Source organism: Cervus elaphus, chromosome 10 (genome assembly GCF_910594005.1).
Source record: "Cervus elaphus chromosome 10, mCerEla1.1, whole genome shotgun sequence".
NCBI classification, from domain to species: domain Eukaryota; kingdom Metazoa; phylum Chordata; class Mammalia; order Artiodactyla; family Cervidae; genus Cervus; species Cervus elaphus.
The window spans coordinates 15,397,334-15,418,968 of NC_057824.1; the positions used below are offsets into that span (position 1 = coordinate 15,397,334).

Here is a 21,635-nt window from a genome sequence, read left to right on the forward strand (position 1 = left end):
CGCGCGCCCGCAGTGCCCGGCGCGCCCACGCGGGGGCGCCGCCGCGCTCTGCCGCCACGCTGGCCCGCCGGTCTCAGTGCGGCTGCGCGGGCGGGGCCGGAAGTGCGCGCTCCGGGAGCGCTGGTCCGGGTCTGGGTCGCGGTCGCGGTGGCGGTGGCGGGTGGGCGGGTGTGCCCAGGTCTGGGCCTTAGCTCCCGGCGCCACCATGAAGCGGGACGTGCGCATCCTGCTGCTGGGCGAGGGTAGGCGCTTGGGTACGGGGTGGGCAGGGGTCTCGCGGCCGGGCCGGGGCGGGGAGGGGCGGTGCGACCTCAGCCTCCGCGCTGACCGCGCTGCCCCGCGCAGCCCAGGTGGGGAAGACGTCGTTGATACTGTCGCTGGTGGGCGAGGAGTTCCCCGAGGAGGTAAGGCTGAGCGCCCCGCGTCCCCGCACCCCCGCGCTCCTGCCCGGCTCCCTCACGGCTGCGTCTGCCCAGGTCCCCGCCCGGGCGGAGGAGATCACGATTCCCGCGGACGTCACCCCGGAGAAGGTGCCCACCCACATCGTGGATTATTCAGGTAGCGCGGCCGCCCGCCCGCCGTTCCGCCCAGGAGCCGGCGTCTCTGGCAGGTCTGCAGCGGGGTCTCTTTTTCAGAAACTGAGCAGACGGTGGAGGAGCTCCAGGGTGAGATTGACAAGGTACAGGGTGTTCTGGGGGCTGCTGGGCACCGGGTCAGGGCTCACGGCTTGGGGGCGGAGCCACCGCGGCCTGATCTGCTTCATCCTCCGAGGGAGCGGATTAAGGAGCCACAGCCTTGCTAATTCTGTCCCGACCTGTCCGCGTGGAGCTCTTCGGGCGGGGGCGGGGCTCTGCCTCTCCTGCCCACCGGGTTGGTCAGCCCTCCAGCCCTCCTCCCCTCGTCTTCCCTCTTCTGCTGGACCCTGGGGAGCAGTCTCCAAGTTCTTGAAAGTGATCCGTTGGACAACTGTGTGCCCACACCCCCAGTCCTGACCCTTTAGTCCAATGCACCGTCCTGGGTCTCCCGCTTGCACTGGGCGCCATGACCAGGGCTGTGGGCTCTCTGCCTTCCTGTTTTCCGGAGAACCTGGGCCTGGACTAAGCTTTGGGTGCCGCCCCTGCAGCCTCCGCTGTGTCCTGGGGTGCGGCTGGGCAGGGTCCGGGCCACAGCCACCGTTTTACCATCACCCCCGTTGTGCTGTCGCCCTCTATCTGCTGTTGGCGGTAGGGGCCAACGAGCGAAGAGCTGAGGCTGGGGTTGGGGCGCCAAGTGTCAGGATGGCTGTGTCCTGAGCCCTCACGGGACTCAGAGCTGGGTCTGTCCAGAGCTGGGTACTAGGGCCTGGCTTCTGCAGCGGAAGTGGGCAGCGAAGGGCTGACCGGAGGTGTGGGTGGCCAATGGCCAGTGACTCAGCCTGGGAGCAGCTGGAGCGGTGGGCTTCCCTGGTCTCTGAGCCCCGTCCTGTCTCGCCTGTGAGCAGAGCAGGAAGCTTCAGGTCCCTCCGTGCGACCTCTGCCCTCCTTCAACAGGCAGACGTGGTGTGCGTGGTGTATGATGTGTCTGAAGAGGCCACTGTCGAGAAGGTGAGCGTTCCAGGTTCTCGTCACTGGTGCTCAGGCTGGTCACCTGCCTGTTCTCCACACACACCCCAGGCTGGCCCAGGTTCAGGGCAACTTGCACCCGTGGCAGACCCCATGTCTCACGAGGGCTTTGGGGAGTCTCATGGGGCCCCTGGCATCCATCTTCTCTGAAATTCCCCAGAACGTGTCTGAGCAGAGATGGTGGATGGCCTTACATCTGAGTCTCTTTAGGCCTGGGGGAAGGGCTGCTGACGCCAGGCCCTTTGTGAGTGTTTGGGAACTGCCTGCTGGCTGCTCTCCTGCACTGGCCGTGACTTCCCTCCTCAGTGGGCCTGTCTTGAGCCAAGTGAGAGTTGCACCTGGGAGCTGTGGGCCGGGTGGGCCCCAGCCCTCACGGGCAGCTCTTACCTTTCAGATTCGAACCAAGTGGATCCCGCTGGTGAACGGGGATACCAAGAGGGGACCCAGGTAGTAGGCAGGGCTTGGGGAGGAGGCTGGGCCCTGCCAGCTCCCTGATCCCTGGTGACCGTGGGCCTCTCCCCAGGGTTCCTATCATCCTGGTGGGCAACAAGGCAGACCTGCGGCCAGGGGGCTCCATGGAGGCCGTGCTGCCCATCATGAGCCAGTTCCCCGAGATTGAGACCTGTGTGGAGGTGAGTGGACAGGGCTACGGGGCTGCAGAGGCGAGGGCGTGTGTTTTCACGTCTCACCCGAGTCTGCTCCCACATGTCTCAGTGCTCGGCCAAGAACCTGAAGAACATCTCAGAGCTGTTCTACTACGCTCAGAAGGCCGTGCTGCACCCCACAGCCCCCCTCTACGACCCCGAGGCCAAGCAGGTGGGCAACGGGCGCCGGCGGTGGGGGGAGCAGGAGGGAGCGGCGAGGGTGCTGAGCCGCTGTCTCTACAGCTGAGGCCCGCATGCGCCCAGGCGCTCACCCGCATCTTCAAGCTCTCAGACCAGGACATGGACCAGGCGCTCAGTGACCAGGAGCTCAACGCCTTCCAGGTGCGGCCCCACCTGTCTCCTGGTGCCCTACCCCCCGCCCCCCGGCGGCAGCAGCCCCCACTCCTGGGCTGCCCTCGAGACAGAGGGAGAGGGTGCCCAACCAACAACCACTTTCTCTTGGAGACAGACGTCCTGCTTCGGGCACCCACTGGCCCCGCAGGCCCTGGAAGATGTGAAGATGGTGGTGAGCAAAAACGTGGCGGGAGGTGTACGTGACGACCGGCTGACCCTGGACGGTGAGGCCTGACGCCCTTCCTGCCCGGGGGTCGGGGGTGGGCGAGGCTGGGCTGTGCCCGGTGCCACTCCGTCCTCTGCATCCCTGAGCAGGCTTCCTTTTCTTGAACACGCTCTTCATCCAGCGAGGCCGCCACGAGACCACGTGGACCATCCTGAGGCGCTTTGGCTATGGAGACTCGCTGGAGTTGACAGCTGACTACCTCTGCCCACCGTGAGTGGCATTCAGGCTCCGGGCTTGCCTCCACTCTGTCTCGGGTTGGGCATGGGGCTCCTGGACCCTGCGTTGGGGGCCCTTGGCGTGCTCTCCCTGGGCTGGGGGGCTGGCTGCCTGCCTGGATGGCCTGTGTTGGGAGGAAGTGCCCTGCAGTGCCCGGGAGCTGAGCGTAGCCCCACCTGGTGCCCACAGGCTCCGTGTGCCCCCTGGCTGCAGCGCCGAGCTCAACCACCGAGGTTACCAGTTTGTGCAGAGGATGTTTGAGAAGCACGACCAGGTGAGGGCGCTGGGCCCCGGCTGCGCCCCCGCAGCCTCCTGAGCGCCTGTCACCGCCGCCCCTCTGCTCACAGGACCGGGACGGTGCCCTCTCCCTGGCGGAGCTGCAGAGCCTCTTCAGTGTGTTTCCCGCTGCTCCCTGGGGCCCCCAACTCCCCAGCACGGTCCGCACCAAGGCCGGGCGGCTGCCCCTGCACGGGTACCTGTGCCAGTGGACGTAAGTGTAGCCCTTGCCCGCCCAGACAGGCCCATGCCCTCTGCCCCGCAGCGATGCCACATGCCCCCCTCTCCCGTCCCCAGCCTGGTGACCTACTTGGATGTCCGGCGCTCTCTTGAGCACCTGGGCTATCTGGGCTACCCCACGCTCTGCGAGCAGGACTCCCAGGCCCACGCCATCACAGGTGGGTGCCCACTTCACCCCGGCCCCTGGCTAACACCTCCCTGGCAGCCCCCACTTCCTGCTCATCCTCTCTCCCTGCCCACAGTCACCCGGGAGAAGAGGCTGGACCAGGAGAAGGGACAGACGCAGAGAAACGTCCTCCTGTGCAAGGTGGTGGGGGCCCACGGTGTGGGCAAGTCATCCTTCCTGCAAGCCTTCCTTGGCCATGGCCTGGGGGTGAGCATCTGGGAGACTGCGAGGGGGCCTGGGGGCTGGGCTTCTGGGGTGCGGCCGAACCGTAAGCTGCAGGGGCCTCCCTCCTCAGCACCAGGATGCCGGGGAGCCTGCCGGGGAGCCTTCCGTCTATGCCATTGACACAGTGCAGGTCAACGGGCAGGAGAAGTACCTAATCGTGAGTGCCAGGGGGTCCCCAGGGTGGGCCTGGCGTGTGCACACGGGGGGCACTGCGCAGCGTGGCCCAGGGACCCAGCCCTGTGCCCCTCTGCGGCCATCCCGTTTAGCTGTGCGAGGTGGCTGCGGACAGCCTGCTGACCGCCTCGGCGGACGCCTCCTGTGATGTGGCCTGCTTGATGTTTGACGGCAGTGACCCCAGGTCCTTCGCGCTGTGCGCTAGCGTCTATAAGGCAAGGTCCCGCCCGTCCTGGGGGCCTGCCGGGTAGCAGGGCGTGAGCAGGGACCCCCGGCGCACTCACACGGCCCCCGCCCTGCAGCAGCACTACATGGACGGACAGACCCCCTGCCTCTTCGTCTGCTCCAAGGCTGACCTGCCCGGAGGCGTCCCACTGCCCGGCCTGTCGCCTGCTGAGTTCTGCCGCCGGCACCGGCTGCCCGCCCCCACCCCATTCTCCTGTGCCGGCCCAGTCGAGCCCCGCTTGGGCATCTTCACCCGGCTGGCCACAATGGCCACCTTCCCGTGGGTACCAGCACACAGCCCCGTGGGAGACGCACCCTGTCCCAGGAGGGCGGCGTGGCTGTGGTGGGGCGGGGCAGGCCCTAGGGGCCAGGCCTCTCAGGCTGCCCCTGCTTTGGGCAGTCTGTCGAGTGGGCGCGGGCAGGGAGCAGCTGCAGCGGCTCGGTGGTCTCTGGGAGACGGGGGTACAGCAGCAAGGGTCTTCTCTCTCCTGCAGACACCTTGTCCACGGGCAGCTGCAGGCCACCTCCTTCTGGCTTCGGGTGGCGCTGGGAGCCGTGGGGGCCGCCGTCGCTGCCGTCCTCAGCTTCTCCCTCTATAGGGTCCTGGTGAAAAGCCGATGAGGCCCCGGGCCCCGCGGTCTATCTCAGGGTGCTGGGGGGGGCAGGGCTTCCCCCGGTCTCCACTTTCCTCCTGAGGACAGCCCCTCACTGCCCTGCCCCTGCCCCTGCCCCGCCCGCAGGTAGGCTGGCTCCCAGCTGCTGCAGGTGCTGGGTGTGGCCTGCCTCTGTGGGCAGGTGTTGGAGGGACCAGGGGTGTTTGAGCAAGTCAGTGCCCCCAGACCCGAATTCTCAGGGCTCCATCCCTTCTTCCTGGTCCTTGGTGTATGGCCAGTGGGTGTGAAGGGGTTATGAAGGCAGGAACTTGGGGCTAAAGGCAGGGGGTGGGAGCAAGAAACGGCTGGACCAGCATGTGCCCCCCCCACCCCCGATTTGAAGACCAGTCCAGGGCAGATGTGAGATTGGGTTTCCTGATTAAATGTCATTTGTGTCTTTTCCACATTGAGTCCTGCTTACTGAAAACGACTTCTTGAATTAATTGAAGTGTGTCCTGTGGGTGTGGGCTGGGAACATTCCTCCTGAGCTCATGCCTCCCCTCTTGGCCTGGGTCACCATCCTGGGGCCTTGGGTCCAGGTTAGGACCAGTTCGGCCCCGATGCAGCCTCAGAGCCTTGGGGACCGTGGAGTCCACGCTGGCTGAGGGTGAGGCTGGGGTGCCTGATACTGGAGGTCCCACTGATGCGACCCCCTCCTCACTGCCAGGTGTACCCACTCTCCAATCTCAGCCTTCACCTGTCGGCTTGGCTGAAGTGTGCTGAGGCTCTGGGGCTCTGGGATGCACTGGCATGCCCTGCTCTGGGGAAGCTGCCTTCTTCCTCACCACTACCCCCGCCCCTCCCCAGAGCCTCTGTCCCTCCCACTGGGCAGGGGACAGCCTGAGGACAAGGGGGCAGAGAGCCTTCTTGGGGCTGAGGTGGGGGCCCGGCTTGGCATTCAGGCCCTCACGCTGGCGTTCATCCTGGGCTCCTGGGTTCATCCCGTCCCCTCCATCCTGCACTTGGTCTTCCTGTGCAAGGCAGGCCCTGGGCCCAGGCCCTCTAGCCCTGACAAGCTGTTTCTAGGGGGCGGGGAGCTGCCCACCCAGCAGGGATGCTCAGAACTAGCCCAGTAGGGGCTGGGGGTCTGACCCGGAAGTTGTCCGACCATCCCGGTGGCCCCCAGTTCCACACCCGAGGCTCCTGGTGCCAGGCCTGGCAGGATGCTCTTTGCTGCTGCGTCCATCCCAAGACCCAGCTGCACGGGGGTGAGAGTGGCCCTGTGGTGCACGTCCTGAGTGCCACCTTCCTTACTGGAGGGGGTCTGCCTGCCCTCCCTGGGGGCCAGGCCCCTCCCCATCCCAGCTGTGGCCACAGGCGGGGTCAGAAGCCTCCAGCCCAAGGTGTGTGGGTCCCCACCCGCTAAGCAGGGCCAACTGCAGGCCCTCCCTGCCCCCTGCTATGTGGGCTGGGCCTGATGCTAGGCTGTCAGGCTGGGCAAGTTGCCTGCAGGGAGGTACCTTCTGGGAGCCCCCGCCTGGAGAGTCCTAGCAGTGGGTTGTTCCCTGAGGCCTTCCCCAAGGAGGTGCGTTGGCGCTGAGACCCCGCCCGGGAAAACGGGTCGTGTGCAGGAGGGTCTTGGGTACTGCGCGTGACTCAGTTGCACGGCTGCCGCCCCGCGGGACTAGCAGGATGGGAACCGGGAGCCGCGCACCGTTCTTGCCCGGGCACGTCCTCGTGCGGGGCGCGCGCGTGTCCCGACCGCGCGTGGCTGGGCGGGCGTCGGCGGCGTGTGCGGCGGGGGCGGGCGGCTCCGTGACGCGGCGCCGAGCGGAGCGGGCGGAGCCGGAGGGCCGGGGCGGAGCGGAGTCGTCCGCAGAGCAGCCCCTCCCGGCCGCGGCCGTCGACCCCGGCCCCGGCCCCCGGCCCGGCTCTATGGACAGGAGCTCGCTGCTGCAGCTTATCCAGGAGCAGGTGCGTGCGGAGGTGGGGGGCGACGGCACCGCCCCCGCCGCGGCCCTTCGCCCTTGGGTGGGCCGGGGAACGGACTTCTCAGAGACCCTCAGCCCAGAGTCTCCCTGCGCGACCTTAGCCTCCTGCCCAAGACCCAGGAAAGGGCGAGCCAGAGCAGGGCGCTCGCAGCATGGCGGGAGGCGGGTGACTGCCCTCATACCTTGGCCCTACCCTCCAGGATGGGCAGGGCTTAAATGAGGGGGGAGACCCCTGGAGAACTAGCGGAGCTTCAGGCCAGGGACCTAGGCGCTGGTGCCTGCAGCTCCTAGGACCACGTGGGTACAGGGACCTGGACCTGGGGTGTTCAGAGGCTGCCTCTCCAGGCTGACCTGCCCAGCCCTGTGGTCTGGGGGCCAGGCCCACGCTCAAGCCCTGGCTGCTGGCCTCCCCCTAACCGCAGCAGCTGGACCCTGAGAACACAGGCTTCATTGGTGCAGACACCTTCACTGGCCTGGTGCACCGCCATGAGCTGCCCCTGGACCCAGCCAAGCTGGACATGCTGGTGGCACTGGCCCAGAGCAACGAGCGGGGCCAGGTCTGCTATCAGGAGCTGGTGGACCTGGTCAGTGAGCTGTGGGCGGGCAGCTGGGATGGGGGCCCGGCCTGGCATGTACAGTCCCTTGGCTGGAGTGGGGTGGGCAGGTGGCCCCTCCTCCCTGCCCTTTCCACTGGGGAGGGCTGTGGACATAGGGCAGAGCCTGGGACCCTGTGAGGAGCTGGGTGGACCCCTCAGGAGGGGCGGCCCTGGGTGGGGGGAGTATGGTGGTCTATGCCTGGGCCCCGCCCCCTAGATCAGCAGCAAGCGCTCAAGCAGCTTCAAGCGGGCCATCGCCAACGGACAGCGGGCACTGCCTCGGGACGGGCTGCTGGATGAGCCAGGCCTGGGTGTTTACAAGCGGTTCGTGCGCTACGTGGCCTACGAGATCCTGCCCCGAGAGGTGGACCGCCACTGGTATTTCTACCGGCACCGCAGCTGCCCGCCCCCCGTATTTATGGCCTCGGTCACCCTTGCCCAGGTGGGCCTGCCTGTCCAGCCAGCTCCCCGGGCGCCTCCCTCGCCCCTGGTCCTGCCTGGCCCCAGCACTTGTCCCCCCAGATCATCGTGTTCCTGTGCTATGGGGCCCGGCTCAACAAGTGGGTGCTGCAGACCTACCACCCCGAGTACATGAAAAGCCCCCTCGTGTACCACCCCGGCCACCGCGCTCGGGCCTGGCGCTTCCTCACCTACATGTTCATGCATGTCGGGTGAGCACCCCCCATCTGGGTCTGGAGAGCTCAGCCCCTCGAAGTGGGGGCAGGGGGCTGGTAGCCCCACTGTGGACCCCACCCTTCCCTTCACACCCGTTTGCCCCTCCATGGCCAGGCTGGAGCAGCTGGGGTTCAATGCCCTCCTGCAGCTGATGATCGGGGTGCCACTGGAGATGGTGCACGGCCTGCTCCGCATCAGCCTGCTCTACCTGGCGGGCGTGCTGGCAGGTGAGGCAGCTGCGTGCGCCGGGGCCGCCCCCGCCGGCCTCACCCTCACGGCTCTCCCCTTGCTCACACAGGCTCCCTGACCGTCTCCATTACTGACATGCGGGCCCCTGTGGTGGGGGGCTCCGGCGGGGTCTATGCCCTGTGTTCTGCACACCTGGCCAATGTCGTCATGGTAACGGGGCAGCCCCTGGGGTGGGGTGAGGGGAGGGGCCCACGAGACTTATCTCACCGCCTCTTCTTTGCACCCCATCAGAACTGGGCTGGGATGAGGTGTCCCTACAAGCTGCTGAGGATGGTGCTGGCCCTGGTGTGCAGTAAGTAGGGAGCCAGGGCGGGGGCCTCAGCCCCTGGCCAGGGGGCCTCACCTGCCGCCTCCCCCTGCAGTGAGCTCCGAGGTGGGCCGGGCCGTATGGCTGCGCTTCTCCCCGCCACTGCCTGCCTCAGGCCCACAGCCCAGCTTCATGGCGCACCTGGCGGGCGCGGTGGTGGGCGTCAGCATGGGCCTGACCATCCTGCGCAGCTACGAAGAGCGCCTGCGGGACCAGTGCGGCTGGTGGGTGGTGCTGCTTGCCTATGGCACCTTCCTGCTGTTTGCCATCTTCTGGAACATCTTCGCCTACGACCTGTTGGGTGCCCATATCCCCCCACCACCCTGACAGGGTCACAGAGGCCAGGGTGCAGGACCCCAGGGCCAGCCACCAGGCGGGCCTGCATGTCCACCCTCAGTGAATGTAGTCTCGAGGCTGCTCCTTCCCGGTGTGGGCTGGTGGCCCCTGTGGCCCACTGAGTCCAGGCCAAGCCTTACACCAGCCCTGGCCACCCCCTCCCAGGCTGGAGGGACAAGGACTGCTGGCCTGGGCTGGGGGGTGGAAGTCCCCAGGGGTGGCCCCAGAGGAGACCCTGCCCCCACCTCTTCCCTGAGACTTGCAGTCTGAGCCTTTTTGAAGAATGAATAAATATTTTACACAGCATCAGCTGGCTGTACTGGGGCCCTGGGCTGAGCTCCTCTCCTCCTCACTCTGAGAGAGTTAACTAACCAGTTAACTAACTGTGAGAGCCCTTCCCTCCACGAGAGTGGCTGAGGTGCCCCCCTTGCTTCTCTGTACCCAGCGTGAGGTGTGTCTGTGGGAGCCGGGAGCCCTGGGGAGGGGCTGTGGGCCTCACATTCAGGTATCAGTTCAGCAGGCATTTATTGAGCTTCGAGAGCAGCCAGCTTCCTGGTCAGCCAGCCTCCTGTCCAGAGACTTATGGCCTGAGGTCACAGGGCAGGTGAGCAGGCTCTGGGCCGCAGCCAAGTCACTCAGCCTGGGTCCTGCGCTTCTTGGCTGGCCTGATGTCCTCAGCGGGGACCGGGCTGGGACCCAGGTTGGGCAGCAAGTTCGGGCACATCTTCCGCCCTACAGCCCAGGTCCACAGGGCCGTCTCCACGTGGTGTGGGGTCCACAGCCCAGATGCACTGCCTAGAGAAGGGCAGAAGGAGCCTGGGGCTTGGAGATACCGATCTTCCTACCGTCAGAGAGAGCTCTCCGTGACCACCCTGGCCGCCCGTGGTTTCCGCACCTTGGCTCAGGGCTGTGGCACGCTCCTGCATCCGGCTCAGGTAGAGCAAGTAGTGCTTGACAGTGTACTGCAGGGCGGGCAGGCCGGGCACTGCGGCCACTGCCTCCTCAGACATGAAGGCTGCCACCTCAGGAGCTCCGGCAGCCAGTACCGCTGTGGGCGGTGAATGGACAGCACTCAGCCCCTCGTGGGCCTGGGGCTGCTGTCTCCAGCAACTCTCCCGCGTAACGTATCTGGCCGTCAGACCATTTCACGGATAAGGACACTAACAGGCCAGGTTCCGCCCGCGACCCGGCCCGGGGGTGGTCCAGCTTTCCCGACTAACCCGAGGCGGTAGCCGGGCCCACGCCGCGGAGGGTGCACAGAGCCATGACCGCTGCGTGCATGTCTGGCAGAAGGCGGAAGGCGGCGGCCGAACGCTGCACCACCAGCTCCGGAGAGTTGGCGGCCACGAGCTGCCGCAGGCGCGGTCGGAAGCGGCCCCTCTGTGGCCAGGTCGGGTCGGGTATAACGGGTGGTGGCTCTTGCCAGGAGCCCCCTCAAGACTGCCACGAGGGTGCGCCCCCAGGAAAGCCCCGCCCACGTGGCTGTGCCGCGCCCCACATGTGAAGCCTTACCGCCAGTTTCCACGCCAGCAGCCGCTCCAGCTCGTCTTGTGTCACGTGCTTCTCCGCGCGGGCCTCGATGGCCGCGGGCAGCTCCTCTCGGTACCTGGGGGGAGGCGGTGCTAGGGAGTCCGGTCCACGGGGCTCGGCCCGCCCGCCCCTGCCCCCTCCGCCCTACCACCGGTCCAGCGCTTCCAGCCGCCCCTGGGGTCCCGCGCGTGCCCGCAGCACTGCCCCATGGCACTCCAAGACCGCGGCCCACCGACTCGGGTCCGCACAGCTCCAGAGCCCGCCGGCCGCGGCCATCTCCACGCGCCAGGCGGGGCCTCGGGGGCGGGGCGTCGGAGCGCGGCCGCGGCTGGCGTCTGCCCGGGTGACCCGGCCCTTCGCAAACCGCGACGCCGCGTCGCGTTGCCAGAGCGTCACGCTCCCCGCCGGCCCCGCCCCCGCAGCGCGCCGGGGGCACGCGCGGCCCCGCCCACCCGCGCGGCGGTCCGCTCCGCCGGCCCCGCCCACCTGCAGACCGGAAGTTCCGGTGGCGGAGCGCTGGACCGGGCCCGAGCGGATCGCGGGCTCGGGCTGCGGGGGCAGGGCGGGCTGGGCGCGGAGCCTGGGAGCGGAGCCCAGGCGGTGCCGCGCGGCGCCATGAAGGGCAAGGAGGAGAAGGAGGGCGGCGCACGGCTGGGCGCCGGCGGCGGCAGCCCCGAGAAGAGCCCGAGCGCACAGGAGCTCAAGGAGCAGGGCAACCGGCTCTTCGTGGGCCGCAAGTACCCGGAGGCGGCGGCCTGCTACGGCCGCGCCATCGTGAGTGCGCCCGCGCTGCGGGAGGGGCTTGGCGTCCGAGCCAGGGGAGGGGCCGGGCTGCGGCTTCTGCCCCGCGCCCTCCCCAGAACACGTCGGGCCGTGCCCGCCAGACTTTCGGAGGGAGGGGTGGGTGCTTGGGGTCTGGGGCCAAGGCCGCGCCTTTCCCGAGCCAGTGCGGGTTGCCAGAGAACTGTGTTGGGTGGGAACTGTAGGTGTTCGAGGCCCACTGGGCTGGGGACCAGGCACCCTTGCCCCTTGAGTAAAACGCGATGCTGGGGATTTCCACGAGTCTGGGAAAGCTACCTTCACAAGACTTATTGGAGTCCAGAGAGTGGGCTCACGTAGGCTTCACCCTCCCTCAGAACCCAGGGGCTTGGAAGCTGAGAAAACGCTAGTGTCTTGGTCCCAACTGTGGGCCTCAAGTTGGGACAGAGTGGGCAGGCTGAGCTCACTCCCTCATGCTGACTGGTCTGGCCTTGGTCCCCAGACCCGGAACCCCTTGGTGGCAGTGTATTACACCAACCGGGCACTGTGCTACCTGAAGATGCAGCAGCATGAGCAAGCCCTGGCTGACTGTCGGCGCGCCCTGGAGCTGGACGGGCAGTCTGTGAAGGCACACTTCTTCCTGGGGCAGTGCCAGCTGGAGATGGAAAGCTATGATGAGGCTATTGCCAACCTGCAGCGAGGTGGGCTTACAGGCTAGGCGGCTCCAGGGTGCCTGGGACCAGGTGGGTGGACCGGCTGAGGTTTACCCATATACTCTATCCCCCAGCCTACAACCTGGCCAAAGAGCAGCGGCTCAACTTTGGGGACGACATCCCCAGTGCTCTGCGCATCGCAAAGAAGAAGCGCTGGAACAGCATCGAGGAGCGACGCATCCACCAGGAAAATGAGCTGCACTCTTACCTCACACGGCTCATTGTGGCTGAGCGTGAGAGGTGGGCTCCCCCCTCTAGTCACCACTCAGGTTAATTCTGAGGTGTGAACACAAATGTTTATTGAAGGCCAACTCTGGCACGCAGGAGATGGAGGGGAATGAGGCCTGAATGAGCCTAAGACTGGAGTGGAGTCTGACTGCCCCTGGCCAGACCCATCTTTGATCACCTTTTGGTCAACCCCCAGGGAACTGGAAGAGTGTCAGCGGAACCACGAGGGTGATGAGGACGACAGCCACATACGGGCCCAGCAGGCCTGCATTGAAGCCAAGCATGTGAGGGTGCCCCAGCCCAAGTGTGGGTCCTGTGTGTGTGCGCGTGCTGTGATGTGAGGTGCCCCGGCTCCTGTCGGGTCTGTGTGTCTCGGTGCCTGGGGAGGGGAGAGGGGTGTCAGGCCCACAAGTGGCTGCTTGGTTCTTTGCAGGACAAGTACTTGGCAGACATGGACGAGCTCTTCTCCCAGGTAGATGAGAAGAGAAAGGTGAGCTGCCTGTCTTCTGGGGCCTGTGGGTAGCCAGAGCAGTGCCCCTTCCCAGCCCCTGACCTGACCCTACCCTGTGTGCTGCAGAAGCGAGACATCCCCGACTACCTGTGCGGCAAGATCAGCTTTGAGCTGATGCGGGAGCCCTGCATCACGCCCAGCGGCATCACTTACGACCGCAAGGACATCGAGGAGCACCTGCAGGTGAGGGCCTGTGGGTGTTGGCAGCGGAACCCCCACCTATTGAGCAGCTCCTAATTCTGATCCTATTGTCACTACAGCGCGTGGGCCATTTTGACCCTGTGACTCGGAGCCCCCTGACCCAGGAACAGCTCATCCCCAACCTGGCCATGAAAGAGGTCATCGATGCCTTCATCTCTGAGAATGGCTGGGTAGAGGATTACTGAGCAGGGTGGGTGTATGGGCCACCCACCTGCCTTGCCCAGTATCCTTGCTCAGGAGGGCCTTGGGGCAGTAGCCCCTAGTTTTCTGTATATAGTTTGTGTCCCTGGATCCCTACCCTGGTGTCCCCATCCCCACCCTCATCAGTTCTGCTGGGCAAGGCGCCTCTCGTCCTCCTTCTGGGCCAGAAAAGCGGGGTGAGGGTGGGCTGGGCTGAGGCTGCTGCCACCACCTCTGTCCCTGTAATAAAACCTGTGAGCACTGCAGGGATGTGTGCTGGTGTGCAGTGGGCTCGCCAGCCACCCCCTTTGGCTAGCTGAGGAAGGTAGAGATGAAGACGCTGGTGTCGAGGTTGAGTGTGGCATGCCACCATCGGTCAGGGAAATACAGCACCTGGCAAGGGGTAGGGGGGGACATGTGGGTTGATGGGTTGGCTGGGGGTCCTTGGCCCGGCTCAGCCTGGCCCTTGCCTGCCAGCCACTGACCTCACCAGCCTGGATAGTGCATTCCAGGGGCCGTGCAGATGGTGTCAGGGCCGGGTATGTGTCCCGGAGCCAGGCCAGTGTGGTTTTGTTGGGGTGGAATTCGGGTGTCTTCTCAGGAGGGTACAGGAACCAGCGCTGGGGGTTGGGGAGGGAGCAGCAAAGTTATGCTTTGTGTTTTGGTCAGTGAACCCAGAGTCTCAGCCCACACCCTGTGCTGACCTTGCGGCCATAGATCACCTCCGAGAACCCGGGTCCGTGCCAGTGGAAGGGCACCCCAGAGCCAGCTCCTGTGGGGCGAGTTATGAGCACCTGGTTGCCAAGCTTAATCCTCCCCACCCAGCCCCCAAGTCCCCTCATCCGGCAAGGCACCCACCTGCAATCCCAAAGCTGTAAGCAGGAGTTGTACCCAGTAGGCTGAACGGAGGTGGAGAATAGTGTCGAAAGAGGGAGGCCCATTCAGTGAAGTTGTTGTCCCCAAAAAAGTACAGAGTGTCTGCCAGCAGAAAACACAGGAGGAAACGGGGATCTCCAAGTCACCCCCCCACACACATACACACCCATGGCCACCTGTCTGGCTCACCATTGCCCATGGAGATGGGGTCCTGGGGGTGCAGCATCTGCTCCACATACTTCTGAAAGGGCAGGTCCACTGCAGTTTGAAAGGCGTTGGTCAGGACTAGTTGGTGCTGCCTGCAAGATGCTGGCAAGTAGGCTGGGCTGCAAGGTGGGGCAGCTCACCTTTCTGGTAGGAGTAGGTGTTAGCGGTGCTCAACCGGACCACGCTGTCTCCAAAGGAGGCTAACAGCCTCTGACGGGTGCATAGGTCCCGGAACCTCTGCGGAGGTAGAGAAAGGACTTAGGGGCGGGGCCCTGCACTGGAGAATGGTGGTCGAGAGGGGCGTGAATACTCACCGAATTGTCCGTGAGCCCCCGCAGAATGACAGGTCTGGAAAAGGCGTAGCTAGAAGGAAGGGCAGGGTCACGGCCAGGTCTGACCCGCGCCCACCCTCGGCTCCCGCCCACACGCGCTCGAAGGGGCTCAAGGGGAAGCGGCCTAGGGAGGAACAGTGCGCGTCCTCGGCGGTGCAGGGGACAGCTCTAGGGACAGGTTTCCGGGAGGTGTGGCCCCGCAGGAGGGTGCAAGTACCGCTGCACGAACTCGGCGTAGCTGAGGTCGGCCCGGCGCTCCACAGTGCAGTGCTCCTCCTCCGTCACGGCCGCCGGCGCCCCGGGCCCGGGCCGCCGCCTGCCGACACAGCGGCTCAGTTGGCCGGCCGCCCCGCCGCGCTCCCCGCCCCGCCTCGTCCCGCCTCGCCCCGCCCGGCGCCGCTCACCACCCTCCGTCGGCGTCCTCCCCGGAGCTCCGGGCGGGAACCGCCAGCGTCCAGAGCGCGAGCCACAGAAGCGGCCGCACCCCCAGCGCCATGAACCCGCCGCCGCGAGGCTACCGACCGGCTCGGGGGCCGCTTCCTTCGGCCCGGAAGGAGGGGGCGCTTCCGGGGGGCGGGGCGAAGGCCACTCCAAGGGCTGCTATTGGCTCCCGCGTCTTGGAGGCCCCGCCCTCCGCCCGGCAGAGGAGGCTGCGCGGGGACCTGACTCCAAGCGACGCGAGCAGGTAACAAGCCGCTCAGAAAGTCTCCCGCGTCCTTTATTTGGTTCACAAGCCCGTCCCCACCAGCCCGGCAGCGGGTCAGGAGTACTCGCACAGGTGGCCGCAGCCGGCGGGGCAGTGGGAGCTGCCCTCCAGCCACTTCATGATGTGCTGCAGGTGGCCGCCGTGGCTGCAGCCCTGGCACCACACGAAGAGCCCCTTGACCACGTGGTGGCAGACGGCGCACATGCTGGCGCAGCGGCGGCAGCGGTCGCACACCCAGCCCCGGCTGCTCATGGGCCGCTTGCAGTGACTACAGTTGACATGCAGGGTGGTGGAGGCCTGGTTGAGGCAGCTGATGGCGCGACTGGTGCTGAGCTTGACCACTTGGTTGGACACGTTCCAGAGGCAGAAGCGCTGCAGCAGGTCGATGTAGGACGTGTACCAGTGCTCCTGGCGGCAGGACAGGGAGGGTGGAGTAAGAGCCCGGGCTTCCCTGGGCACAGACACAGGTGCGGGTGTAGGTGGGGCGTGCAGGGGCAGTCTTCGGGGTGGCAGCTGCTCCGGGGAGACCCCCCAGACCCTGTCACCCACCTGGGTCTGCTCGTCGATGTCCTTGCGCACACGCTCACCCAGCACAATGAGCACGGACACTGCCATCTGCACGTCACCCTGCTCGGCATAGAAGCGCAGCATGTCACACACCAGGGCACTGAAGAAGTCGGGCGGCAGGCGGCTGTCACACAGCGCGTGCGAGACAGAGATGAGCGAGAAGGAGGAGTCCACAGGCATCAGGGAGGCTGCATCGGCCTCACTGCCGCTCACGTGGGGCGAGTCGGCCTTGTCTTGCAGGTGCTCGGGCCCCGGTGGGGTGTCCACAATCTCGTGGCGCAGGGGGAAGGCCTCCTGGGGCAGCACATACTCGGGCTCCTCGGCTTGACACATAGGCAGGAAGGGTAGGCAGGCTCTGAGCCTCTGGCCCTGCCTCCCAGCCCCACCCCACCCCTTCCCCACGCCCCCACTTACAGTGGGCATGTTCCGGATCCAACAGGTAAAGCTCATCGTCCTCACCTTCCACGTCGCCCAGCAGGTAATCAGTGGGCACGTCACTGCCCTCAGTCTCCTCATTATCTGTCCAAGGGAGGGAGGCCATTCCAGGACTGCCTCACGCTGGGAGACCCAGCCCCACTCCCACGCAGGCCCTCTGCCCGCCCCCACCCTACCTTCGTTGGTTATAAGCGTGGCTGAGGAGTCCAGCAGCACTGTGTCGCTCCGTGTATCACCCTTGCTGCGGTCCAGCCGAGTCTCACTGCCCAGCCCTGGGGCCATATCCTTCAGGTTGAAACTAGGGGCAGGGAGGGCCGATGGGTGGGTAGGTACCAGCAGTCCCACCCTCTGGGGAAAGCCGCCCCCAGGTGTCTACCTGTTCATGAGGGGCAGGCCACAGGAGCTGCCCTTGCCCACACTGTGGTTGAGATTGGTGGTGGGCACCAGGCCAGGACTACAGTAGATGATCCGGAGCATGGTCCATGTCTGAGCCACCTAGGGGTGGGCACTAGTCACTCATGGGGGTCCTGGGTCCCTGGCACCCTGCACAAGCCCCCCTCTGCCTGGATAGAACCACAAACCCTCAGCTTTCAGCTGCCCCAGGGACCCAATGTCCTGTCCCACCCCAGGTGGGAAGCCGAGGCCCACAGGAAAAACAAACACCCTAGCCTCCATCCTGTAGGGGCAAAGGAAACATGGAAATGGGCCTGAGGTCCCAGGGAGGTGATGAGAAAGGCAATGTGGACATTCTCTGTAGGGCTGGACACCCTGGGAAGTCTAGAAGCAAGGACAAACCAAGAGGGGCCAAGACCCCACAACACCCAGGCCTGCAACCCCAGGAATGGCACTGGCGTCAGCCCACTCCTGGGGCTCTGTACACTCTCAGTTACTGGGGCAAGCTGGGGGTGTCCTCAGCCAGAGCTGAACTCTGAACTCAGGGCAGGGTCCAGCCGCATCTGTCAGAGGAGCTCCAGGCCCTGTACCAAGATCCTGGCCCTCAGCCCACCCTGTGTACCTGGTTGCGGCCAAGCTCTCGAGCCACTTTCGCATTGTGGTCACAGAGTTCAGCCAGTGGTCGGCCGGCCAGGGCATAACGCTCGGCTGTGTCCACGAACCAGCTCATGCTGCCACTGCCGGGTTCTATCTCAAAGACATTGAGGGCACTGGAGGCGAGGCCTGCAAAGGGCTCGGCAGGGTCCAGCTTGCGCTTGAAGAAGATGGGGTGGCGCCGATCCCCAGCATAGGGTTTGCGCCCCGACTCAGTGGCCACGAGGCTCTCCTTGGCTGCGAAGGCCAGGTCCCCAAAGAGGCCATAGCAGAGGCCCTCAGGGTTGGCACGCTCAACAGGCTGGCTGGCGTCGCGGAACAGGTGCTGACACAGAGTGCTGTCCTTGGAGCCGGAGAGCAGGAAGGAGGGGTCATGTGGGTGGCGCCAGGCGATGCCCGTCGTGACATCCCGGTGCTCCTCAAACATGGCAGCAGGCACGAAGGGGCGGCGCACGTCCCACACGTAGACGTTGTGGTCCACCATCATGGAGCATGTGGCGAGGTGGTGGCGGCACTCGGGCCTCCACTTGACTCTGGCTACGGAGGCGATGGTCTGCACGCAGTGCACCTCCTTGGCACGGTGTGTGGCCATGTCCCAGACCTTCACCATCTTGTCACGCCCACCTGTGGCCAGCCAGCCCCTGGGGAAGGCACATGAAGTCCCCAGTGACCTCCTTCGGGGTGCGAGGGCTCCCCACTGTCTCACGGGTCTTGAGGCAGTGAGAGAGCCCTTCCACAAGCCCACCCACCCTGCCCTGCTGCCCTGGCCCCTACCCACACCTGTCTTCGGGGTGCCAGTCGCAGCAGAATACAGGCCCATTGTGGGCTGTGAACATTCGCTCACAGCGGTCAGGCCGCCGAATGTCCCAGAGCTGCACATTGCCATTCTCGAAGGTGGACGCGAAGGTGAAGTAGTCCCGGATGCTGAACTGGACATCACGAACGCTCTCAGACTGGCCTGTGAGCGGACATTAGTGGAGGGAGAAGGTTGGGGGTGGGGGACGGGGTGGCCCATAGGAGCTCCAGAGGGGAGAGCAAGCAGCCAAGAGGGATTCCTCGGAATGGATGTGGGCTGGTGTTGCATGCCTGCTCGTGGCCCAGACTAGAAGGCCCGGAGGGTGGCGTAGACACTGCCAAGGCCTGTCCAAAGTGGACAGGGGCGAAGAGAGGCATGGCAAAGCAGGCATGGCAATAGCCTAGGCAGGTGAGAGGGACACCAGGCATCAGGTGGTTTTTAACAGACTCCTGGACCTTGATTTTCTCTGGATTCTGCATCTGACATCCATTCTCGTGCAAAGCTGTCACTGCTTCAGGAGCAAGTGTCAGAGCACTGTGTGAACAGGAGCCTTGGTGGGCCAAATACAATCGTCTGGAAGCCTCAGACCCCAGGAGGCAGGGATAGAATGCTCCGGGCTCTGCCCAGGCCCTACACCTTGAGCTGGAGCTGCCAGGTTGGCCAGCCCCCAAGGACTGGAGACCTTGAGGGGACACGTCCAGCCCTGAGAACCACCACACCAGGAGCCTCCGAATGCAGCACCCAGCTTTCCCCCGCACAGGGAGCTCAAGGGCTGTCGTAAGAGACTCCCTGATTATCTGAGGGCTCTGCCCTGTCCTTCATTTGGTCTCATCGAGGTAAAAAGGAGAGCTGGCTCAAGGCAGGGGTGTCAGGAGCTGGGCCTGCTGGGAAGGAAACTGGGGGGAGGGGGGAACCAGGCAGTGCCCCACTCCCCACTGCTTCCCTGGCTGAGCACCCTGGAAGCAGACTTCACGCAATGAGGTGGCCTGGGGTTCTGAGGCATGGCGAGAGGAGGTTAAGCCGCCAGGGCAGCCACCCACTTGCCCTCTCCCTGATCCCACACTACCCTCGCCTCCTGCTGGCCCTGCAAGTGCATCAACGCTGTGCCCACACTCCAGGTACCCCTCATACTTCCACCAGGCCCACCCCTGCCCCTTCCCTGCTGACCAGCACCCCCTCCTCCAGTGCCAGCTCAGCTGGCTCCTCCTTCAGGAAGCCCTCTGGGAGCACACCTGAGGGCCTCTGTCACACACAGCGCTTCTCAACCTGCCTAGACAGGCCGGCCACCTGCAGAGATGCACACCTGCCCGACCTGCCTCCCGGGGCCTCACCCGAGAAGGTGCTGACAGAGTCCTTCCTGCGCAGGTCAAAGCACTTCATGAAGCCATCCTGGGAGCCGCTGAGCAGCACGTGGGCCTCAGTGGGGTGGAAGCAGACTTTGTTCACCGTGCGCTTGTGCTCCGTGAACAGCTGGTCCTGCTTGTTGCGGGACGGCCGGCCCAGGTTCCAGGTGACCACCACGCCATTGGTGGCCGCCGTGGCCAGCAGGTTCTCGTCCATCTGGTGCCAGACAACATCTGCACAGCTCAGGTTGAGGGAGGGCTTGCGGCCCACGCGCAGGTTCAGCTTCTCCACAAACTGCTCCTCCTCAATGGCATAGATCTTGAAAATGCTGCGGCCTGCTACGACCACCTGGGCCGCGTCACGGCACACGCTGATGGCGTTCGCCGGAGCATCCAGGTGGCAGTGCATGGTGCGGCCCGTCAGCACGCTCCCACTGAGGGCCGTGGTCACGCGGGACATCTTCTCCATGGCTGCAGGGGTGGCGAGGACAGATCGGCGAAATGGGCAGGCCTGGTCAGCCTAGCGGCAGGGGCGTGTCCATTCAGACCCTTCACTCTGGGTGGTTCCTCCAAAACTGCTTAGTCCAGAGGAGTCCACCGTTAGTCGGTCTGACAGGCAAGTTTCATCACCCTGGCCGGGCAGTCGGAGGACGCCATGGCTGCCCTGAGGCTAGCCAGCCCCATGTCTGACTTCTGGGGGAGACCTTACCTGGTCAGCCCCAGGCCAGGCCACTTCTCCAACACCCTAACTGCCAGATCAGGATGGTCACTGGACCTTCGGGCAGTCAGTCCCGTCAGGGAAGCCAGATGGCTCCCACCGTGCACAGTCGGCCTCTGGAAAAGGGGCGGGAAGACCAGAGGCGCCCGGAGAACACAGGCTACAGAGGCACGAGGGTCAGAGGGACTTTCGGGACCGAGCTGTTTACGGAGACCGAGGGGTGGCTGGCGCGACCGCTCAGGAGAGCCCGGCGGCGCGGAGGTTGCGGCGGGAGCTGAGACAACGGGAACAGAACCGGAGGAACGGAGAAGTCTCTCCTTCTGCGGGCACCTGAGCCATTTCCCGAAACTGCCGAGCCGGGGAGGAACGGCCGCGCCGGAAACAGCCCTTCTCCGTCCCGCCCCACGCCGAACGTGGTCCTTTTCTTTCCAGCCCCGCGCCGGAAGCGGGTGCCCACACTACAAGAGTTCCGGAACGGGAGCGCGCCGTGGAGGCGGAGGGGCGAGCAGAGGTCGGGGAGAGGTTCCGCAGATTCCGCCTCCGGTATTCTTCCTCTTCCTCTTTTACTCGCGTTATTTTAACTCTAGTGCTCATCTCTGCCCCATGGTCCATCAGCAAGCTGAGGCACCCCCAGGCTGGCCCCACGCCCCTCCTCCGTCTCCGCCTTCTTTTTCGCCCTCTTCGGACCCGGGAACAGCCTCCTAGCGGCTCTCCAGAGGTCCCCCCCTCCCGTCTCATCTGAGCCTGGCACAGCCAGGGACTCCGGCCTGCGGGCCTCCACACGTCCTCACCGCGCTGGGAGGCAAATCCCGAGCTCCCGGCCGCGTCCTCCCCGCGCACCTCCCGCCAGGCGGCTGCCAGCCGGCCGAGCCCTTGCCTTCCTCACGGTCATCGCGTGTGCTTGCTCGGTGTCCTCCCCAGAACGCTTCTTCTCATCCCTCAGAGTTCAGCTTCAATGGCACGTTTTTAGAGGCCTTTCCCAGCCACCCCATCTAAGTGGCCTCCACGGCGCTCGTCACAACCAGTTCCCCGGTATACTGATTACATCTATTTCACACGAGTGTGAACTCGCATCCGTCTGTCTCCAAGAGCTCTGGTGCCTGACTGGACCTGCTCACACAAAAGGTTCAATCAGTGACCCTCTCTGAGCCGCCCTTTCTCTCCTGGGTATGCGCCCTGACCTGTGCTTGCTGCACTGTGATCTTCTAGGATACCCCTAGCAGCCCTCATTTTTGTCCTTGTAAGAATGGGCTAGATCCTAGATATTTTGGAAGGAATGTTATATGTAATGATTTTAGCGTCTGTCCCCGCTGACACAGTGAGAGGTTAGGGGCCTTCTGTGGTGGTCACTGCTGGGTTTCCAGTCTGGCACAGTGTTACCAGTCTCTGCAT

At 65.2% G+C, this 21,635-nt stretch overlaps 6 protein-coding genes across 15 annotated transcripts; 3 read left to right on the forward strand and 3 right to left on the reverse strand.

The window, feature by feature from the left end:
• The first annotated feature begins 77 nt into the window (after nt 1–77).
• RHOT2 (ras homolog family member T2) lies at nt 78–5,404 on the forward strand. Of its 4 annotated transcripts, none has more exons than XM_043915749.1 (19): nt 78–242; nt 346–404; nt 477–558; nt 636–679; nt 1,530–1,583; nt 1,996–2,048; nt 2,125–2,233; nt 2,316–2,417; nt 2,489–2,587; nt 2,715–2,823; nt 2,915–3,035; nt 3,231–3,315; nt 3,389–3,531; nt 3,615–3,715; nt 3,800–3,930; nt 4,019–4,105; nt 4,215–4,337; nt 4,428–4,627; nt 4,842–5,404. In XM_043915749.1, the coding sequence occupies exons 1-19, from the start codon at nt 206–208 to the stop codon at nt 4,966–4,968; spliced, it is 1,866 nt and encodes a 621-aa protein (XP_043771684.1). In that variant the 5' UTR covers nt 78–205; the 3' UTR covers nt 4,969–5,404. The 4 variants fall into 4 exon arrangements, with proteins under 4 accessions (XP_043771684.1, XP_043771685.1, XP_043771683.1 ...); XM_043915750.1 differs by having other exon boundaries at nt 79–242; nt 4,425–4,631; XM_043915748.1 differs by having other exon boundaries at nt 79–242; nt 4,425–4,627.
• Nucleotides 5,405–6,491: 1,087 nt separating this feature from the next.
• RHBDL1 (rhomboid like 1) lies at nt 6,492–9,400 on the forward strand. 6 transcript variants are annotated; one of them, XM_043915757.1, is made up of 8 exons: nt 6,498–6,914; nt 7,357–7,515; nt 7,745–7,969; nt 8,050–8,198; nt 8,317–8,429; nt 8,501–8,601; nt 8,683–8,743; nt 8,814–9,400. In XM_043915757.1, exons 1-8 carry the CDS (start codon nt 6,633–6,635, stop codon nt 9,083–9,085), a joined length of 1,362 nt encoding a protein of 453 aa, XP_043771692.1. In that variant the 5' UTR covers nt 6,498–6,632; the 3' UTR covers nt 9,086–9,400. The 6 variants fall into 6 exon arrangements, with proteins under 6 accessions (XP_043771693.1, XP_043771690.1, XP_043771689.1 ...); XM_043915756.1 differs by having other exon boundaries at nt 6,502–6,914; nt 7,354–7,515; XM_043915755.1 differs by lacking the exon at nt 8,501–8,601 and having other exon boundaries at nt 6,493–6,914.
• A 202-nt stretch (nt 9,401–9,602) lies between these two features.
• LOC122702215 lies at nt 9,603–11,006 on the reverse strand. The gene is made up of 5 exons (XM_043915763.1): nt 10,773–11,006; nt 10,607–10,700; nt 10,315–10,474; nt 9,990–10,142; nt 9,603–9,889 (listed from the first exon to the last, which is right to left on the reverse strand). The coding sequence occupies exons 1-5, from the start codon at nt 10,898–10,900 to the stop codon at nt 9,726–9,728; spliced, it is 699 nt and encodes a 232-aa protein (XP_043771698.1). The 5' UTR covers nt 10,901–11,006; the 3' UTR covers nt 9,603–9,725.
• A 111-nt stretch (nt 11,007–11,117) lies between these two features.
• Nucleotides 11,118–13,482, forward strand: STUB1 (STIP1 homology and U-box containing protein 1). The gene is made up of 7 exons (XM_043915760.1): nt 11,118–11,398; nt 11,886–12,084; nt 12,171–12,336; nt 12,521–12,608; nt 12,758–12,814; nt 12,902–13,018; nt 13,096–13,482. Exons 1-7 carry the CDS (start codon nt 11,240–11,242, stop codon nt 13,219–13,221), a joined length of 912 nt encoding a protein of 303 aa, XP_043771695.1. The 5' UTR covers nt 11,118–11,239; the 3' UTR covers nt 13,222–13,482.
• JMJD8 (jumonji domain containing 8) lies at nt 12,371–18,902 on the reverse strand. 2 transcript variants are annotated; one of them, XM_043915762.1, is made up of 10 exons: nt 18,897–18,902; nt 15,036–15,145; nt 14,849–14,947; nt 14,614–14,662; nt 14,440–14,536; nt 14,282–14,350; nt 14,075–14,194; nt 13,939–13,988; nt 13,702–13,836; nt 12,371–13,609 (listed from the first exon to the last, which is right to left on the reverse strand). In XM_043915762.1, the coding sequence occupies exons 2-10, from the start codon at nt 15,125–15,127 to the stop codon at nt 13,529–13,531; spliced, it is 792 nt and encodes a 263-aa protein (XP_043771697.1). In that variant the 5' UTR covers nt 15,128–15,145; nt 18,897–18,902; the 3' UTR covers nt 12,371–13,528. The 2 variants fall into 2 exon arrangements, with proteins under 2 accessions (XP_043771697.1, XP_043771696.1); XM_043915761.1 differs by having other exon boundaries at nt 13,921–13,988.
• WDR24 (WD repeat domain 24) lies at nt 15,332–20,835 on the reverse strand. The gene is made up of 8 exons (XM_043915747.1): nt 19,514–20,835; nt 18,167–18,344; nt 17,355–18,027; nt 16,716–16,834; nt 16,516–16,637; nt 16,319–16,423; nt 15,887–16,227; nt 15,332–15,745 (listed from the first exon to the last, which is right to left on the reverse strand). Exons 1-8 carry the CDS (start codon nt 19,992–19,994, stop codon nt 15,392–15,394), a joined length of 2,373 nt encoding a protein of 790 aa, XP_043771682.1. The 5' UTR covers nt 19,995–20,835; the 3' UTR covers nt 15,332–15,391.
• Nucleotides 20,836–21,635: the final 800 nt, after the last annotated feature.

Excerpts from the sequence above, each read along its gene's own strand:
- RHOT2 (XM_043915748.1), top strand. The coding sequence starts at position 206 with ATGAAGCGGGACGTGCGCATCCTGCTGCTGGGCGAGG. Across the intron at positions 3,716-3,799 it reads CCAGGCCCACGCCATCACAG|TCACCCGGGAGAAGAGGCTG; the intron begins GTGGGTGCCCAC and ends CCCTGCCCACAG. Across the intron at positions 4,338-4,424 it reads TGTGCGCTAGCGTCTATAAG|CAGCACTACATGGACGGACA; the intron begins GCAAGGTCCCGC and ends CCCGCCCTGCAG.
- RHBDL1 (XM_043915754.1), top strand. The coding sequence starts at position 6,633 with ATGGGAACCGGGAGCCGCGCACCGTTCTTGCCCGGGCACGTCCTCGTG. Across the intron at positions 6,915-7,353 it reads TGCAGCTTATCCAGGAGCAG|CAGCTGGACCCTGAGAACAC; the intron begins GTGCGTGCGGAG and ends CCCTAACCGCAG. Across the intron at positions 8,430-8,682 it reads CCTGGCGGGCGTGCTGGCAG|AACTGGGCTGGGATGAGGTG; the intron begins GTGAGGCAGCTG and ends GCACCCCATCAG.
- LOC122702215 (XM_043915763.1), bottom strand. The coding sequence starts at position 10,900 with ATGGCCGCGGCCGGCGGGCTCTGGAGCTGTGCGGACCCGAGTCGGTGG. Across the intron at positions 10,475-10,606 it reads TGCTGGCGTGGAAACTGGCG|AGGGGCCGCTTCCGACCGCG; the intron begins GTAAGGCTTCAC and ends ACCTGGCCACAG. Across the intron at positions 9,890-9,989 it reads TGCCACAGCCCTGAGCCAAG|GCAGTGCATCTGGGCTGTGG; the intron begins GTGCGGAAACCA and ends GCCCTTCTCTAG.
- STUB1 (XM_043915760.1), top strand. The coding sequence starts at position 11,240 with ATGAAGGGCAAGGAGGAGAAGGAGGGCGGCGCACGGCTGGGCGCCGGC. Across the intron at positions 11,399-11,885 it reads CCTGCTACGGCCGCGCCATC|ACCCGGAACCCCTTGGTGGC; the intron begins GTGAGTGCGCCC and ends CTTGGTCCCCAG. Across the intron at positions 12,337-12,520 it reads ATTGTGGCTGAGCGTGAGAG|GGAACTGGAAGAGTGTCAGC; the intron begins GTGGGCTCCCCC and ends GTCAACCCCCAG.
- JMJD8 (XM_043915761.1), bottom strand. The coding sequence starts at position 15,127 with ATGGCGCTGGGGGTGCGGCCGCTTCTGTGGCTCGCGCTCTGGACGCTG. Across the intron at positions 14,195-14,281 it reads CCCCATCTCCATGGGCAATG|ACACTCTGTACTTTTTTGGG; the intron begins GTGAGCCAGACA and ends TTCTGCTGGCAG. Across the intron at positions 13,610-13,701 it reads GCACTATCCAGGCTGGTGAG|GTGCTGTATTTCCCTGACCG; the intron begins GTCAGTGGCTGG and ends ACCCCTTGCCAG.
- WDR24 (XM_043915747.1), bottom strand. The coding sequence starts at position 19,994 with ATGGAGAAGATGTCCCGCGTGACCACGGCCCTCAGTGGGAGCGTGCTG. Across the intron at positions 18,345-19,513 it reads CTCTGTCAGCACCTTCTCGG|GCCAGTCTGAGAGCGTTCGT; the intron begins GTGAGGCCCCGG and ends GTCCGCTCACAG. Across the intron at positions 15,746-15,886 it reads ACATCGACGAGCAGACCCAG|GAGCACTGGTACACGTCCTA; the intron begins GTGGGTGACAGG and ends TCCTGCCGCCAG.